The sequence below is a fragment of the Oncorhynchus mykiss genome, chromosome 10, assembly GCF_013265735.2.
Source record: "Oncorhynchus mykiss isolate Arlee chromosome 10, USDA_OmykA_1.1, whole genome shotgun sequence".
NCBI lineage: Eukaryota > Metazoa > Chordata > Actinopteri > Salmoniformes > Salmonidae > Oncorhynchus > Oncorhynchus mykiss.
This window is the reverse complement of record NC_048574.1, coordinates 55,133,243-55,151,237: the sequence shown is the minus strand read 5'-3', so window position 1 is coordinate 55,151,237 and position 17,995 is coordinate 55,133,243. Positions and strand designations below refer to the sequence as shown.

Genomic DNA, 17,995 nt, shown 5'->3' with positions numbered 1-17,995 from the left:
TTAAGTCAGCCAAGATTGAACAGGCCTATTGATATAAAGTGCATTTGGAAAGTATTCAGACACCTTGACTATTTCCACATTTTGTTACGTTACAGCCTTATTTTAAAATGTATTAAATACATTTTTTCCTCGTCAATCTACACACAATACCCCATAATTACAAAGCGAAAACAGGTTTGACATTTTTACAAATGTATTATAAATAGACAGAAATACCTTATAGTATTCAGACCTTTTGTTATGAGACTCCAAATTGAGTTTAGCAGCATACTGTTTCCATTGATCATCTTTGATGTTGCTACAACTTGATTGGAGTCCACCTGTGGTCAATTGAATTCATTGGACATGATTTGGAAAAGCACACACCTGAGACAGGATTGTGTCGAGGCACAGATCTGGGGAAGGGTATCAAAAAATGTCAGCAGCATTGAAGGTCCCCAAGAAAGCAATGGCCTCCATCATTCTTAAATGGAAGAAGTTTGGTACCACCAAGACCCTTCCTAGAGCTGGCCGCCCGGCCAAACTGAGCAATCGGGGGAGAAGGGCATTGGTCAGGGAGGTGACCAAGAACCCAATGGTCACCCTGAAAGAGCTCCAGAGTTCCTCTGTGGAGATGAAAGAACCTACCAGAAGGACAACCATCTCTGCAGCAGTCCACTAATCAGTCCTTTATGGTAGAGTGGCCAGACGGAAGCCACTCTTCAGTAAAAGGCACGACAGCCCGCTTAGTGTTTGCCGAAAAGGCACCTAAAGGACTCTCAGACTATGAGAAACACTGGAGAGACGTGAAAATAGCTGTGCAAGCGGTGCTCCCCATCCAATCTGACAGAGCTTGAGAGGATTTGCAGACAAAAATGGAAGAAACTCCCCAAATACAGAAGTGCCAAGCTTGTAGCATCATAGCCAAGAAGACTCAATGCTGTAATCACGGCCAAAGGTGCTTCCACAAAGTACTGAGTAAAGGGTATGAATACTTATGTAAATGTGATATCAGTTTTTTACATTTTTATTTACTTCTAAAAACCTGTTTTTACTTGTCATTATGGGGTATTGTGTGTAGATTGAGGGAGTAAATAATAAATACAAATAAATATATACACTTTTACAATAAGGCTGCAACGTAACAAAATGTGGAAAAAGTCAGGGGTCTGAATATTTTCCGAATGCACTGTAATGAATATGAATTCGGAGGGCATAAATAATTAAATATTCAAGTATTAGACCCCTCAAAGGCTTCAGTTATACAAAAACTATACCTAAATCCAAACTGGTTCTCTAGCAGATTAGGGACCCCCCCAGTGTTCAAGAATAGCCTTTTCCCCTTCATTCAGATTCGGTTATTTGAAGATGAAGTCTCCAAAATATTGCTATTTCTAAAACAAGCCATAGAAAGTTGGTTGCAATTTCATTTTAATCCACCAGAAAAGACAGAGCAAATAGTACAATAAATATCATGGTTAAACTCAAATATACTAAATGGTTTAAAAAAACAGGATTTGTATTTTTTTTTACAGTATAATATTTGTAAATTATATCATACTTAGGACTGGTGGAGTTGTCACACAAGCAGCTAACAAAACTATTGAAATGTCTGCTCTATCCAAAATTACAACAAACTAATTGCAGAATTTCAGTAAAAATGGAAGAGGCAATTGGATGAGGGAGAAGGTAAGGAACCTGTCTGTCAGCCCTGCATTAAAGACCAAAACAGGTTAAAGAAAATGATAAATCATTTCATTTCAGGACCCTGACTCAGTTACAGCTGTGCCATACAGGTAGCAAAATATTGTAGTTGGTTAGAAATTTTTGATGTACCGATGCAATGGTACATGGTTTAGGAACTGATACACAATATGACGCTGGATTCAAAATTTACGAGTTTTTCTATTTAAATTATACCAAATTCTTGCAACCAGTAGAATGTTTATATATATAGTTGAAGTTGGAAGTTTACATACACTTAGGTTGGTGTCATTAAAACTTGTTTTTCAACCACTCCACAAATTTCTTGTTAACAAACTATAGTTTTGGCAAGTCGGTTAGGATATCTACTTTGTGCATGACATAAGTTATTTTTCCAATAATTGTTAAAACAGATTATTTCACTTATAATTCATTGTATCATAATTCCAGTGGGTCAGAAGTTCACATACACTAAATTGACTGTGCCTTTAAACAGCTTGGAAAATTCCAGAAAATAATGTCATGGCTTTAGAAGCTTCTGATAGGCTAATTGACATCATCTGAGTCAATTGGAGGTGTACCTGTGGATGTATATCAAGGCCCACCTTACAACTCAGTGCCTCTTTGCTTGACATCATGGGAAAATCAAAAGAAATCAGCCAAGATCTAAGAAAAACAATTGTAGACCTCCACAAGCCTGGTTGATCCTTGGGAGCAATTTCCAAACGCCTGAAGGTACTACGTTAATCTGTACAAACAATAGTACGCAAGTATAAACACCATGGGACCATGCAGCCATCATACCACTCAGGAAGTAGAGGTGTTTTGTCTCCTAGAGATTAACGTACTTTGGTGCGAAAAGTGCAAATCAATCCCAGAACAACAGCAAAGGACCTTGTGAAGATGCTGAAGGAAACAGGTACAAAAGTATCTATATCCACAGTAAAACAAGTCCTATATCGACATAACCTGAAATGCTGCTCAGCAAGGAAGAAGCCACTGCTCCAAAACCGCCATAAAAAAAGCTGGCTTGCAACTGCACATGGGGACAAAGATTGTACTTTTTGGAGAAATGTCCTCTGGTCTGATGAAAAATAAAACTGTTTGGCCAGAATGCCCAACCATCGTTACGTTTGGAGGAAAACGGGGGATGCTTGCAAGCCGAAGAACACCATCCCTACTCTGAAGCACGGGGGTGGCAGCATCATGTTGTGGGGGTGCTTTGTTGCAGGAGGGATTGGTGCACTTCACAAAATAGATGGCATCATGAAGTAGGAAAATTGTGTGGATATATTGAAGCAACATCTCAAGACATCAGTCAAGAAGTTAATGCTTGGTCGCAAATGGGTCTTCCAAATGGACAATGACTTCCATACTTCCAAAGTTGTGTCAAAATAGCTTAAGGACAACCAAGTCAAGGTATTGGAGTGGCCATCACAAAGCCCTGACCTCAATTCTATAGAAAATGTGTGAGCAGATTTGAAAAAGTGTGTGCGAGCATGGAGGCCTACAAACCTGACTCAGTTACACCAGCTGTCAGGAGGGATGGGACAAAATTCACCCATCTTATTGTGGGAAGCTTGTGGAAGGCTACCCAAAATGTTTGACCCAAGTTAAACAATTTAAAGGCAATGCTGCCAAATACTAATTGAGTGTATGTAAACAGACCCACTGGGAAAGTGATGAAAGAAATAAAAGCTGAAAGAAATAATTCTCTCAACTACTTTTCTAACATTTCACATTCTTAAAATAAAGTGGTGATCCTAACTGACCTAAGATAGGGAATCTTTACTTGGATTAAATGTCAGGAATTGTGAAAAAATTAGTTGAAATGTATTTGGCTGAGGTGTATGTAAACTTCCGACAGTATATATATGGGGGATACAAACATCCCAGTTCTGCCGATTTTGCTGCAAAGAGACAATCATTAGATCACTTCTTTGGTACTGCCCAGATGAAGCATGTTCAGGAATGGTTGAAGAACTGCAACATTTTCCTGGAGCTAATTCTGCAAATACCACTGCTGGGTGATTTAACAAGTCATATTCAATCGATCAATATAATAAAATAAGTCTCAGCCAAAAATGTTTGCTTTATTTACAATCTGTAGAAACTGTGAGACTAGAAAAGTTCAGAACTTTTATGAAACAGCACAGTTTAAAAATATATGGCAAATAGAAATCAAAACTGGATGGTGTTCAGAGATAGATGGGAGGGGTGAGGGAAGCGCTGAAGGGTGGGACTAAAAAGAACAAAACAAGATGACTAATGTGTCCATAAAATGTATATAGTGTGTATCAGCAGGAAGTCAAAGCCTACATATTGTTGTCCATTAGTCTTCTCCAATTTGGGGAGGGATGGGGAGGACAGCCGAAAGGGAGGAGGTCAGAGAACTGGCAGTGTGGTGCCAGGACAACAATCTCTCCCTCAGTGTGAGCAATACAAAGGAGCTGATCGTGGACTACTGGAAACGTCAGCAGGGCTGTAGTGGAGCGGGTCGAGAGTTTCAAGTTCCTTGGTGTCCACATCACCAACGATCTATCATGGTCCAAACACACCAAGACAGTTGTGAAGAGGGCACGACAAAACCTTTTCCGCCTCAGGAGACTGAAAAGATTTGGCATGGGTCCCCCAGAACCTCAAAAAGTTCTACTGCTGCACCATCGAGAGCATCGTGACTGGTTGCATCAACGCCTGGTATGGCAACTACTCGGCATCTGACCGTAAGGCGCTATAGAGGGTAGTGCGAACGGCCCAGTACATCACTAGGGCCAAGCTTCCTGCCATCCAGGACCTATATAATAGGCGGAATCAGAGGAAAGCCCATAAAATTGTCAGACTCCAGTCACCCAAGTCAAGTCATAGGACTGTTTTCTCTGCTACCACACGGCAAGTGGTACCGGAGCGTCAAGTCGAGGACCAAAAGGCTCGTTAACAGCTTCTACCCCCAAGCCATAAGACTGCGGAACAATTAATCAAATGGCCACCAGACTATTACATTAACCCCCCAACCCCCCCTCCCAATTGTTTTGTACACTGCTGCTACTCGCTGCTTATCAATGCATAGTCACTTCACCCCTACCTATAAGTACCTATTACCTCTAACCTGTACCCACGCACACTGACTCGGTACCGGCACCCCCTGTATATAGCCTCGTTGTTGTGTTATTGTGTTACTTTTTATTATTTTTTACTTTAGTTTATTAGGTAAATATTTTCTTAACTCTTCTTGAACTGCATTGTTAGTTAAGGGCTTGTAAGTAAGCATTTCATGGTAAGGTCTACACTTGTGGTATTCGGCACGTGACAAAGTTTGATTTGATTTGGTAGGGTTAGGGGGAAAATAATAAAGAAGGAAAATATTCACGACCGTTCAAAAGATTGGGGTCACTTAGAAATGTCCTTGGTTTTCAAAGAAAAGCATTTTTTTTGTCCAATAAAATAACATCAAATCAGAAATACAGTGTAGACATTGTTAATGTTGTAAAATTACCATTGTAGCTGGAAACGGCTGATTTTTAATGGAATATCTACATAGGCGTAGAGGCCCATTATCAGCAACCATCACTCCTGTGTTCCAATGGCACATTGTGTGCCAATCCAAGTTGATCATTTTAAAAGGCTAATTGATCATTAGAAACCCCTTTTGCAATTATGTTAGCACAGCTGAAAATTGTTGTCCTGATTAAAGAAGCAATAAAACTGGCCTTCTTTAGACTAGTTGAGTATCTGGAGCATCAGAATTTGTTGGTTTGATTACAGGCTCAAAATGGCCAAAAACAAAGCACTTTCTTCTGAAACTCGTCAGTCTATTCTTGTTCTGAGAAATGAAGACTATTCCATGCGAGAAATTGCCAAGAAACTGAAGATGTTGTACAATGCTGTGTACTACTCCCTTCACAGAACAGTGCAAACTGGCCCTAACCAGAATAGAAAGAGTGGGAGGCCCCGGTGCACAACTGAGCAAGAGGACAAGTACATTTGAGTGTCTAGTTTGAGAAACAAACACCTCACAAGTCCTCAACTGGCAGCTTCATTAAATAGTACCCGCAAAACACCAGTCTCAACGTCAACAGTGAAGAGGCAACTTCAGGATGCTGGACTTCTAGGCAGAGTTGCAAAGAAAAATCCATATCTCAGACTGGCCAATAAACATAAAATATTAAGATGGGCAAAAGAACAGAGACACTGGACAGAGGAACTGCTCCTCAAGATTGCTCAAGAAAGCTTTCTTCCCATCCCTGTGTCTGTTGCTGACGGATGGGTCTGGAGAAATGTAACCACTCAAATTCAAAGACATGAAAATAAGGATTTAAAATGGTTTATTTATAAAAGTGTAACGCCATTTACTCCAAATCCTGACTCAACAAGAAGCGGGATTCATCAGACCAGGCAACGTTTTTCCACTCAATTGCCCAGTTTTTAGCTGATCGGAGTAGAACCCGGTGTGATCGCCTGCTGCAATAGCCCATCCGTGACAAGGACTGACGAGTTGTGCACCCCGGGATGCCATTCGGCACACCATGCGCCGTTATTTACCTGTTTGTGGACCGCCTGTTAGCTTGCACGATTCTTTCCATTCTCCTTCGACCGCTCATCAACGAGCAAGGGGAAATACTATGCTCACTATTTGACATCGTTTGCCTGGCTACCCAAACTCCTTTGGTAGCCTGGCTACCCAAACAGACATTAGTTTCTTCTCTGCAATGAGTCTGGATCTGAGTGCCTCCCCAACGATATCTTGGAACGCAAACACATTCTAACCGTTCTGATTGGTCCCAGAAACCAATGGCATTGTGGCACACAAGGTGAATCACAAATGCTGTTTAGCCTACATTTTATTTAGCCGGATAACCATTCCATTGGACAGTAAATTGCTTGCAGGAACAGAGGCTCAAGGGGATTTGGGACAGTCAGATTATCACGGACCGGTAAGGGGGACTCGGAACACATTTTAAAATACTGACCACACTTATGTTAGTTTAAATCAAGTTATTTTAACACAAGGAACCCAGTGGTTTATTTTTGCTCTACATTTCTCAAGTTCTAATAATTTAAAATCGTTGTTATAGTTGTAAATATACTGTGGCCAGTTTATTAGGTAGACCACCCCGTTCTGGAAAATGGTTCACTCCTACAGACGGTTAGTCATGTGGCAGTGGCTTGCTATATAAAGCAGGCTGACCGACATCGAGGTATTCAGATACTATTCACATCCCTGTTAGTGAGCATTTTGTCCTTTGCCAAGATATGCCCCACCTGTCAGGTGGATGGGTTATCAAGAAGCTGATTAGACAGCATGATCATTACACAGGTGCACCTTGTGGTGGGGGACAATAAAAAGGCCTCCACATCGTCTGTGACTAGCCACCGGGACAGCTGATGAAACTGAGGAGTATTTCTGTCTGTAATGAAGCCCTTTAGTGGGGAAAAACTAATTCAGATTTGGGAGCCAGCCCCAACCAGACGGTGGACTTGGCTCCCAAGTGGGTGGGCCAATGCACTCCCAACCCCACCCATGGCTGCGCCCCTGACCAGTTATGTGAAATCCATAGATTAGGGCCCAATGAATTTATTTAAATTGACTGATTTCATTATATGAACTGTAACGGAGTAAAATAGTTGAAATCGTTGCATGTTGTATTTATATTTTTGTCCTGTATAGTTCAATTTGTGTTCAAAGATCAACGAATTATCCTCATCCTAGAATCTTAAAAATGACACTTTTATAAACTTACTTTTAATTGATTGACATCAATTGTGCACAGTGATTTGAATCGATTGATTTCTTGTTTTGATCTATGCTTCACTGTATATTATTAGGCCATCACCTGTTGTACATTTGAATTCTGTGTCATTTTCTGGTTATAATTGTTTTTGTAAAGCGATTTCAACTGCTGTATGAAAGTGATTTTGATGGATGGCAAAGATAACAAGCTTATACGGTCCATCTGCTACTGCTAAATAGTTGTAGCGTGGGGGACAAAGAAAACAAGACATCAAGTACAAAACTTTTTAAATGTTTTAATTTTCTATGATCAAAACATCTAGAAAAATATACAACAAATGCTTAACCTTTCACAACATTGAACGTTTGAAAGAAAAAAATAACATAAAAGTAAAGGAATATTCACATTTTTTCCCCCATTATCGATAAAAGCACATTCATTTCTTGTTCCTTTCTTTTATAGCATCGTTTTTGTTTGTTGTCGTCGGTTATGCCAGGTTTTAATTAAATGTCACCACAGTAGCCCGAGTCATTGGACAGCTGCGAGTTTGAGCTGCGGTTGGATGAGGAGTTCCAAATGTCCAGGTTCATGTGGGGGCCGAAAGGGTTGAAGCTGGAGTACTGCTTGGGGCGGCACATGCCCCCGGGCTCCCGGTTGAAGGGGGCGTGAGGCGGGGTGATGGGGCAGACAGGGGACATGGGGGCTGAGCGCTCGGGTTGGAAGTGGCTTTGGTACGGCTCACTCTGGGGGGTCCAGATGGAACCGAACAGACTAGACATGGGGGACAGGCTCCTGGTGCCGGGGAAATATGGCTACGGGGGAACAGAGTGAGAGAAAAAAACATGGTTTAGAAAAGATATGCACCATTTATTTAACAAAAAATATAATATTAAAATGTTGCTGGACACTTCAGTGAGGGCAAAAATCTAAAAGTAAAGTTATTTAAAGGAATATTTCACTTTCTCTGTTCAAAGGAGTAACACATTTGTGCATGAGGCAGAAATAATGCGGTGCGACTCGGGTTTCGTCCATTATCTGGAAGACCGTGTCAGTGGAGGAAAGGGAGAGCGGAATGAGGTTGAGAGGCGGACCCTCAGTCTGCTCCTCTCTCCCTCCGCTGAACAAGCCCATCAGATGCAGGTACCATCAGCCCAGTATTTTTTTATAAAAAAAAAAAATGTATGCTCACACTCAGCTGTGGTTCACACGTTCTGCCCCTGAACAAGTCAGTTAACCCACTGTTCCTAGCCCGTCATTGTAAATAAGAATTTTTTCTTAACTGACTTGCCTAGTTAAATAAAGGTTAATTTTTTAAAATTTTAAATACAACAACGGATCTATTACCGGTGTGATCATACAGCCTATCTCATATTTCGAATTTGAAAAAACAGCCCGAACAACAGCGCATTGGCTGGCCAATTCAAGCAAAGCCAATATTCAGTCATAACTTATTGGGCCTATAGTTTACTGCACAAACCTCATTGCCACGGTACTGTTTTAAATTGGTTAATATGCTTAAGTTGTTAATGTCTAAGAAAAAAAATCTGAGCGGTAGATCTCAGCTTGCATTTTGACTCAAATTGATCTTGACTCAGAAAAGGTTGGTGACCACTGTTCCAGAGTTCACTTAACACTATCAACATTTCCCTATACTGTTACAATTGTGATCGAATCAACACAATATTAGCCACTTTCTATGCAACATACCGAAACTATGCAAGAGATTTTGTTGTAGACAGAACGCATAGGAGTAGGATTCAATTGCATTGATACGCAAAACTCTACCTGTACTCTACACAGACCGGTGCGGCATAAACAAATCAGGGCTACAGTAGGCCTATATGTAAATAGACCATTGCCATATATGGATCTGTGCAATTTACTATGAACTGGACTGTGTTCACAGCATGAGCGGCCATAAGTAGATGCGCTTGTTTTGAGATCAAAGCGAGAGCTGCATGCAAACATTTTGTTCATATCATTTGCTAGTAAGTGAGTTATTAACCCAGTTATAGATCATTTGTAGTCAGCAATAGGGGAGTGATTGCTTCCTACAAGAGCACAAAACTTATACATTTTTGAAAAGCGAGTTAGGTAAAGAGCTTTTTTTTTGGCTTAAAGGGGCAGTGTTGTATTTGAGACAGGCTTGAATAAGCTAAGTGGCCAATAGGCACAGGGTAGCATAATTTGTCTGATTCTCTGTAATGATGCATTTTATTAGTGAAATGGTTTCTGGTTTCTTACATTTAATGGTTTCTTACATCAAACAACATTTTTAGTCACCTCCTTGTCTGAAGGACATGTGGATAAACAGGTTAATGTGAAGCCCAGCATGTTTTCTTTTGGAATGTAGACCTACATTGAATGCAACACATTGGCTGCTACTGTAGGCTGAATAATATAACTGCTATTTCCATGTTAAAATGTTATGGGATGCATTTTCTCCATTGTTTTTGTTAGGCCTACATTACGATCAAATAGCCACAGTAGCCTACTTGGCCACTGTTAAAACTAACTTAAAGCAGGTCCAGCCTCAGTCTTCACAGTAAACATGCACTGGAAGTTGCACCGAATTTTCACAACATTCAAGTTTGCACTCATCAAACCAGAAATTTGCTCAGTGCCCAACAAAAATTTGAGGGAACATTGCACACAAGACATAATGGAGGTGGTCAGGATCTTGATAAATACAAGTATAAAAGCTTCATTTTACAGGCCTGTCACCACTAGTATGTTGGTGTTCACTTTCTGGTTCTTGTTAGAAAATAATTCAATACAATACATTCCACTTATGTGACTTTTACCAAGAATTAGGAAAAGAAAGGTATCATCAATGTCATCAAGCAGTCAGTGACATTGTTTTGGTCTAAATAACAATGCTCTAAAATAAAGCCAAACAGAAAGACTATGATCCACATTGTATTGACCCATGCGGAGTCCAGAACCATGGTAGTTTGTGAAAGATGGAAGTTGTCCACACACAAGAGAAGCAGACAAAGCCTCACTCCCTAGATTCCCAATCAAACCGCAGAGGTTGAAGTTCCTATTTTCTAAGCTCCATTTGCTTTTTTATTTTATTTTTTATAAACAGTTAGATTGTGATGTTAAAATGTGACAGCACCAGTAAAAGGGAAAAACAGAGGATACAGAGGTCAAAGGGCGTTTCAGAAAACAGATTCAGATGAGTTACAATAACACTCACATTGATTATCCATTTAAATAATATCAAACAATCTTTTATACTTTATATTAATATCATAACTATATAACATTAAATACTAAGCTTTACTGAGACAGATTTAGTAAGCGTTTGCACATGGCTTTTTCCACAGGGTAAAATAAAGGTTTTGGAAAAAAAAAAAGAATGTTAAGTGTAAATGAAGGCCGTTCGTCTTTGGTGCAGAAGCTTAGTAAACCTGGCACAAAGCCAAGTGGTTAGGACTAGGTCATTGACTGAGGCAGACAGTAATGATAGGTTGAATGGAGCCAGCAGCGGGTCCCAGAGGTTTACCTTGCTGCCCACACAGCCGGCTGTATCCCAGGACGAGGGAGCCTCCTGGGAACATTCCTCTCTCCAGCTGGGTTGGTGGCTGTAGGCTATCGTCTGGCTCTCTGGCTGGCATGGGAAACTGTTGTGGAAGTTGGTGTTACCTGCGGACCGATGGTAAGGACACAATGGTAAGTGGTTTTCCCATGATGTTTCACCAGGTTGTCCCATTGAGATCAAAAGTCCTTTTTCAAGGGAGACCCATATAAGACATTTTACACACAATAACACAGTAGCTTTGACGCCTACCTGCTGACACGTAGTTGCCCTGGTCACAGTACACGTACGGGCTGTTACATTGGCTTTTGGCACTGTTCCAAGGGAAGCTGTTTGAGAACACAAATTCGTGAAAAAAAACACACAAAAACACAAAATCGTGAATTAGCTAACACATAATTTCACAATACATTTCTGTATCTAAATTGACAGGTGACCACAGTACAGAGGTAAAAACACATTTTAATTTAAGGATCCCCATTAGCTGCTATCAAGGCAACAGCCACTATTCCTGGGGTCCAGCAAATTAAGACAGTTGCATACAACAAAAAATATTGCGTGACATTACATTTCCTAACACTTTTCAGAACACATTAAGTGTCTGCCCTCAGGCCACTACTCTACAACACAATCCATGTGTACTTGTGTGTAGAGTGCGTGTGTTAATACGTGTATGCCGTGTGTCTCTTCAGTCACCGCTGTTCCATAAGGTAGGTAGGCGTGTGTGTGTGTGTGTGTGTGTGTATATATATATATATAAATATAATTCTACTGCTTGCATCAGTTATCGGACGTGGAATAGAGTTCCATGTAGACATGGTTCTATGTAGTCCTGTGCGCCTGCCATAGTCTGTTCTTGACTTGGAGATTGTGAAGAGACGTCTACTAGCTGTGCGCTAGTAGTTTAAACAGAGAGGTCGGTGCATTCAGCATGCCAATACTTCTTACAGAAACAAGTAGTGAGGCAGTAAATATCTCCTCTACTTTGGGCCATGAGAGATTGATGTGCATATTATTCAAGTCAGCATTCCGTTTACATGTACAGGCCAGCCGTGCTGCCCTCTTCTGAGCCAATGTTCCTAAGTCCATCTTTGTGGCACCTGACCACGCGACTGGACAGTAATCCAGCTGCGACAAAACTAGGGTCTTTATGACCTGCCTTGTTGATAGTGCTGTTAAGGCAGAGCAGCGCTTTATTATGGACAGTCTTCTCCACATCTTAGCTACTGTTGTATCAACATGTTTTGACCATGGCAGTTTACAATTTATCTATTGATTTTTATTTTACCTTTATTTAACTAGGCAAGTCAGTTAAGAACTAAATCTTATTTACAATGACGGCCTAGGAACAGTGGGTTAACTGCCTTGTTCATGGGCAGAACGACAGATTAGTTCTAGAAATATTTAGGACTAACTTATTTCTTGCCACCCATTCTGAAACTGTCTACAGCTTTTTGTTAAGTGTTGCAGTCATTTCAATCGCTGTAGTAGCTGATGTGTATAGTGTTGAGTCATCCGCATACATAGAGACACTGGCTTTACTTAAAGCCAGTGGCATGCCATTAGTAAAGATTACCTTTTTCAAAGGGCCTAGACTGCTGCCTTGGGGAATTCCTGATTCTACCTGTTATGTTAGAGGCTTCCATTAAATAACACCCTCTGTTCTGTTAAACAGGTAACTCTTTATCAACAATATAGCAGGGGGTGTAAAGCCATAACAAATGTGTTTTTCTAGCAGCATACTATGATCAATAATGCCAAAAGCCGGGGATGGTAGGGGACGCCATGTGCGACTGACGTGTTTTCCGTTTGCTCCCGTGGTATTCTTAAAGTTTATGTGAATTCTGCAGCAAAACCGTATTTATTTTCAAATATTAATTTGGTGATCCCTTTCCGTAAAAACCAAGACTACTTTGCTTACGAATGTCAGCATGTCAACCAAACATAAGGCCAAGAACATGACTTTGAGAAAACCCGGCCTACAAGACCCGCTCTCATCACCGCCCTCTCCTGAGTCTGAGGGCCCGGGGACGCACACTTTACCCGGGGGCGCGGCTTGGCCTGGCGGCGCTGAAATGAACATTCGAGGCCATCAAACTACTACGCTCTGAGATAGTTGAAATGAAAACACAGGTGGTTGCTACGATTGAGGCCAGAATACAGGAGGTTTCTGATACTTTAAAAGCAGATTTAACCATCCTGCGGAAGGAGACTGTGCCGGCAATTACATTACTCAAAACAACAACTGCGTCACACACTACAACGATTGCAGCACTGGAGGCCTCCGCTACTAATCTCTCCGATTTAACTACATCCCTAGAGGCTGAAGTTAAACGCCTAGCTGCGGATTTGAAAAAGGTGAGGGAGAGCTGTGTGAGTTTAGAGGGATTCTCTCGCCGCAATAATCTGAGGCTTGTATCAGTCCCGGAGTCCGCGGAAATGCATCGCGCCACGGATTTCGTTTCAGGGCTGTTGAAGGATGTTCTTGCCTTAGATGAAAAGCCCCTGATTGATCGAGCCCACCGGTCGCTGCGCCCAAAGCCCCGGGATGGGGAGAGGCCCCGTGACATAATTCTTCGAGTGCACTTTTTTCATGAGAAGATGGAGATCCTCCGACGAGCCCGCAATACCACTGAGCTTTCAAGGACAGAGCTTTTCCATATACCAGGACTACTCCCTCACTGTTTCCAGGCAGCGCGCAGCCTTCGGACAGGCCAAACGAGTACTTCGGGACCATCCAAGTGTGAAGTATGGACTGCGATTCCCGGCCCGTTTATGGATATCTCATGAGGGTAAAGACCACACATTTAAATCTCCGGAGGCGGCTATGGCTCACATTCAACGTCACATCAAGAAGTCTTGAATATGCTCACAGTTTAGCAACTGTTGCTTGCGAACTGTGGATAGTAAGTACCCCACTTGTGGTACAATTATGTTTAGATATAACAGGCTAGTCTTGTATAGTTGGTGAAACTATTCAGGCTTATTTGATGTTATCTAATGTTTTGATCATCTAGTGTGCGTGCCTTATCTCGCTCACCTATTTAGTTTGTTTACACATTGTCTCAGTGACTCAAAATATTTTTGGTTATTTGTTTACTGCATCCGTTTGCATTGACCCAGTAAACAATAAATGTCTCCCGAGGCTACACGGTTTCTGGGGCCTCACTTTAATTTTAAAAGTTTTGAGCGTCATTTAAGCCCAGCAAACGTTCAACGTTGCGCAGACTTAGTTTTTTGGGATTGGCTGTAAGCTGTCTCAGCTTCAATTAGACTACTATTATAATTACTATTATTTTTGATTGTCTTACTACGATTTCCTTACTTCAAATTAGATTTTTGGGTGAGAGCCCAAATACTTTTGCACGCCCAATTTTTCAGTTTTTGATTTGTTAAAAAAGTTTGAAATATCCAATAAATGTCGTTCCACTTCATGATTGTGTCCCACTTGTTGTTGATTCTTCACAAAAAAATACAGTTTTATATTTTTATGTTTGAAGCCTGAAATGTGGCAAAAGGTCGCAAAGTTCAAGGGGGCCGAATACTTTCGCAAGGCACTGTACCTACGTGGCCAAATTATTTCTTATACACCCAACCAAAACAGAGTTCGCTCCCAGCGACTTCGGGACCTGAGCGAGTCCATAGCCACATTGGATGAGAAGTATGCTACGGATCCTTCCTCTGATCTGCATAAAGAGCGCCAACTACGCCAATCTGAATTTGATGAGCTTTCTACCAGGCAAGCTGAACAGTTACTCTTGCGAGCTCGATACAAAGTCTATGAACAAGGCGACAAGGCCAGTAAACTCCTTGCACATCAGATCCGTAAATCTGAGGCCTCACGTTTAATCCCACAAATAAGGACCCTGGTGCCACCACAGTTATACATAAAGAGATCAATGATCAATTGAAACAATTTTACTCTGCGCTATACACCTCTGAATCCCCTCAAGACCCTTCGCTGATTGATTCCTTCTTTAATGGCTTGAATATGCCTTCAATTGATACAGACTCCCATGACTGTCTAGAAGAAGAATTTACGCTTGAGGAGATTGCAACAGCAGTGTCCGCAATGAAAAGTGGTAAATCACCGGGTCCGGACGGTTTTCCAACCAAATTTTACAGGACGTTTTCTGGTCTGCTTTGCCCATTCTTGTCCCGACTATTTGCAGAGTGCCTCAATACTTCAAAGCTGCCGCCTAGTCTTTAATCAGGCTTCAATTTCATTACTACTAAAGAAAAACAAAGACCCCCTGGAATGTGGATCCTATCGCCCAATCTCGCTTTTAAACTGTGATTACAAAATCCTAGCTAAGCTTTTAGCCATCCGTATGGAAGGCTTGCTGCACCAAGTAATACACTCTGACCAGACTGGCTTTGTGAGAAATAGGCATTTATTTTTCAATATTAGGCGCCTTATGAATATACTGTACTCCCCAGCGTCGGAGGACCCGGAGGTGGTGGTCTCACTTGATGCCGAAAAAGCGTTTGACCGCGTTGAATGGGATTACCTAACAGCTGCCCTTTATAGATTTGGCTTTGGCCCCAAATTCATTGCGTGGATAAATATTATTTATTTTCCCCCCATGGCTTCGGTACGGACCAATAACTTGTCCTCTGACTATTTTCCCTTGCACCGCGGATCCAGACAGGGTTGCCCACTCTCCCCCTTGTTGTTTGCTTTGGCAATCGAGCCTCTCGCCATTGCACTACGCTCTAATGATGCCTTTCAAGGCATAATCAGGGCGGGCTGGGAGCAGAAAGTCTCGCTATATGCTGATGACCTCCTTTTGTTTATCTCCAACCCGATACCTCATTGCCACGTGCCCTATCTGTTCTTAAAAAGTTTGGATCAATCTCAGGGTACAAGCTGAATCTAGGCAAGAGTGAGCTCTTTCCGGTAAACAAGGCTGCTTTAAAGTGCTCTTTCACAAGTTCTCAGTTTAGGATTGTCCGGGATCAATTCACTTACTTGGGAGTAAAAGTGACAAGGAAATATTCAAATTTGTTTCAGGAAAACTTTGTTGCTCTAGCAGACAGATTGAAACAATCTTTTACTTTTTGGAATTCGCTACCCCTTTCTCTTATCAGAAGGGTTAATGTCATTAAAATGAATGTGTTGCCCACATTTTTATATTTATTTCAATGTTTACCCATTTTTATTCCAAAATCTTTTTTTATTTCACTGGATCAAACATTCATGCATTTTATTTGGAATGGCAAGGTACCACGGATTGGTAGAAAACATTTACAGAAGCCTAGGTCATTGGGGGGTTTAGCTTTACCAAATTTTCAGACATACTACTGGGCTGCAAATTTCAGAGCTGTTCTGTACTGGCTGCAGACTGATCCTACTGGCCCTAGACCACTCTGGGCCCAGATGGAGTCTGAATCGTGTAAACCTGCAGCACTTTCCTCTGTGCTGTGCTCGTCTCTCCCAGTGTCCCTAGGCAAAAGGTGTACCAACCCAATTGTAAAGCAGTCTCTTAAAATGTGGAATCAGTTCCGTTTAGCCTTTAGCCTCCGAGGCTTTTCTCTATCAGGCCCAATCAATCAGAACATTTTATTTCCTCCATCTTTGAATGATGGGGCTTTTGGCATTTGGCACTCACTAGGCCTTTCCTCGCTAGCCCAATTATTCTTTGATGATACATTTGCCTCTTTTTCTCAGCTGCAGGAAAAGTTCAATCTCCCCCAATCCCACTTTTTCCGCTATCTCCAGACTAGAAACTTTGTTAGGGCTAACACACCTGGATTTCCCAATAGGCCTGCGAATACTGCTATAGAGAGCATCTTGGAGCTGAACAAGCTTCCTAGAGGCGCAATTTCAGATGTATATGCAATCATTCATGACCTACAGAACCCTTCTCTGGTGCCTTTAAAGACTCGATGGGAAAAGGATTTGGGGAGGAACTTGGGGAAGAAGCCTGGGAATCTGTGCTGCGCTGGGTACACTCGTCCTCTTTTAGCACTAGACACAGCCTCATTCAATTCAAGGTGGTTCACCGTATCCACTGGTCGGGGGCCAAACTTGGAAGAATATTCTCTGATTTTGATCCTACCTGTGTCAGATGTAAGGTGGAACCAGCCACACTGTTGCATATGTTTTGGGGCTGTCATAAACTGTCAGGTTTCTGGGAATTAATATTTAAATGTTTCTCTGATATATATGACACTGTTATAGATCCGTCTCCCCTTACAGCCCTTTTTGGAGTACTGCCCATGGGTACCCCCCTATCAAGAATCCAGTCGGACACTGTTGCTTATACAACTCGACGGCTAATACTACAGAACTGGAAGATGGCAGCTCCCCCATCTTATAAATATTGGGTGAGGGATGTGTTGTGCTCTCTGAAACTAGAAAAAATTAAATTCAATTCACGTGGGAACCCCAAACTGTTTGATGAGGCTTGGGCTCCGTTCCGCTCTTACTTTAAACAGTCCATCCTCTGATGGCATTCCAATTAATACTAAAATAAGTCTCTGATTTAAGGGTTGGAGGATTAAGTATTAAGCTATTAAGGTCCATGTGCTTATTGATTGTGGTCCGCAGATGCCTTGTTCATCTTGCCCAGGCAGAGACTGAAGTGTTAGCTTGTTTGTCCCAGTTATTTTTACATTTTGTTCACGCTTACATGAATAATCATTTTATTTTTTTATTTTAAAGCATTGTAAACTTTTTTTTTGTCCAGTGGATGGTCGGTCTGTGGCTATGACTCTCTGTGAGTGGTTGCATTTCTCCACCCTTATCCCTTGACTGCTTACAGGAACAATGGTGAGGTGTTTGCTCTGTCCCTGTACTACAGATTGCCCTTTAACCTCTGTAGCCTTCTGCCCGGTGTGTTTAACTTGTCTAAAGTATGGTATCTTTAAAGCTATTTTTTTTATTTGTATTTTTTTTTCTAGTTGAGTATATTATTTATATTGCTTTGTCTTGTCTGTGTGTGTGTGTGTGTGTGTATGTTCAAAACTTAATAAACAGAGTTTAAAAAATAATAATAATAATGCCAAAAGCCGTACCGAAGTCTCAAAACAGCTC

The 17,995-nt window shown here is 41.4% G+C and overlaps 1 protein-coding gene across 4 annotated transcripts in view; it reads right to left on the bottom strand.

The window, feature by feature from the left end:
- Positions 1–7,687: 7,687 nt before the first annotated feature.
- Positions 7,688–17,995, bottom strand: part of tmem131l (transmembrane 131 like) — a 100,097-nt gene continuing 89,789 nt past the window's right edge. For all 4 annotated transcript variants that reach the window (XM_021619108.2, XM_021619107.2, XM_021619105.2 and 1 more), the window contains exons 32-34: positions 11,209–11,285; positions 10,924–11,063; positions 7,688–8,224 (exon numbers count right to left, since the gene is read on the bottom strand). In XM_021619108.2, coding sequence (XP_021474783.2) covers positions 7,916–8,224; positions 10,924–11,063; positions 11,209–11,285 — 526 coding nt within the window. In that variant the 3' untranslated portion in view covers positions 7,688–7,915. The remainder of the gene's footprint in view (positions 8,225–10,923; positions 11,064–11,208; positions 11,286–17,995) is intronic.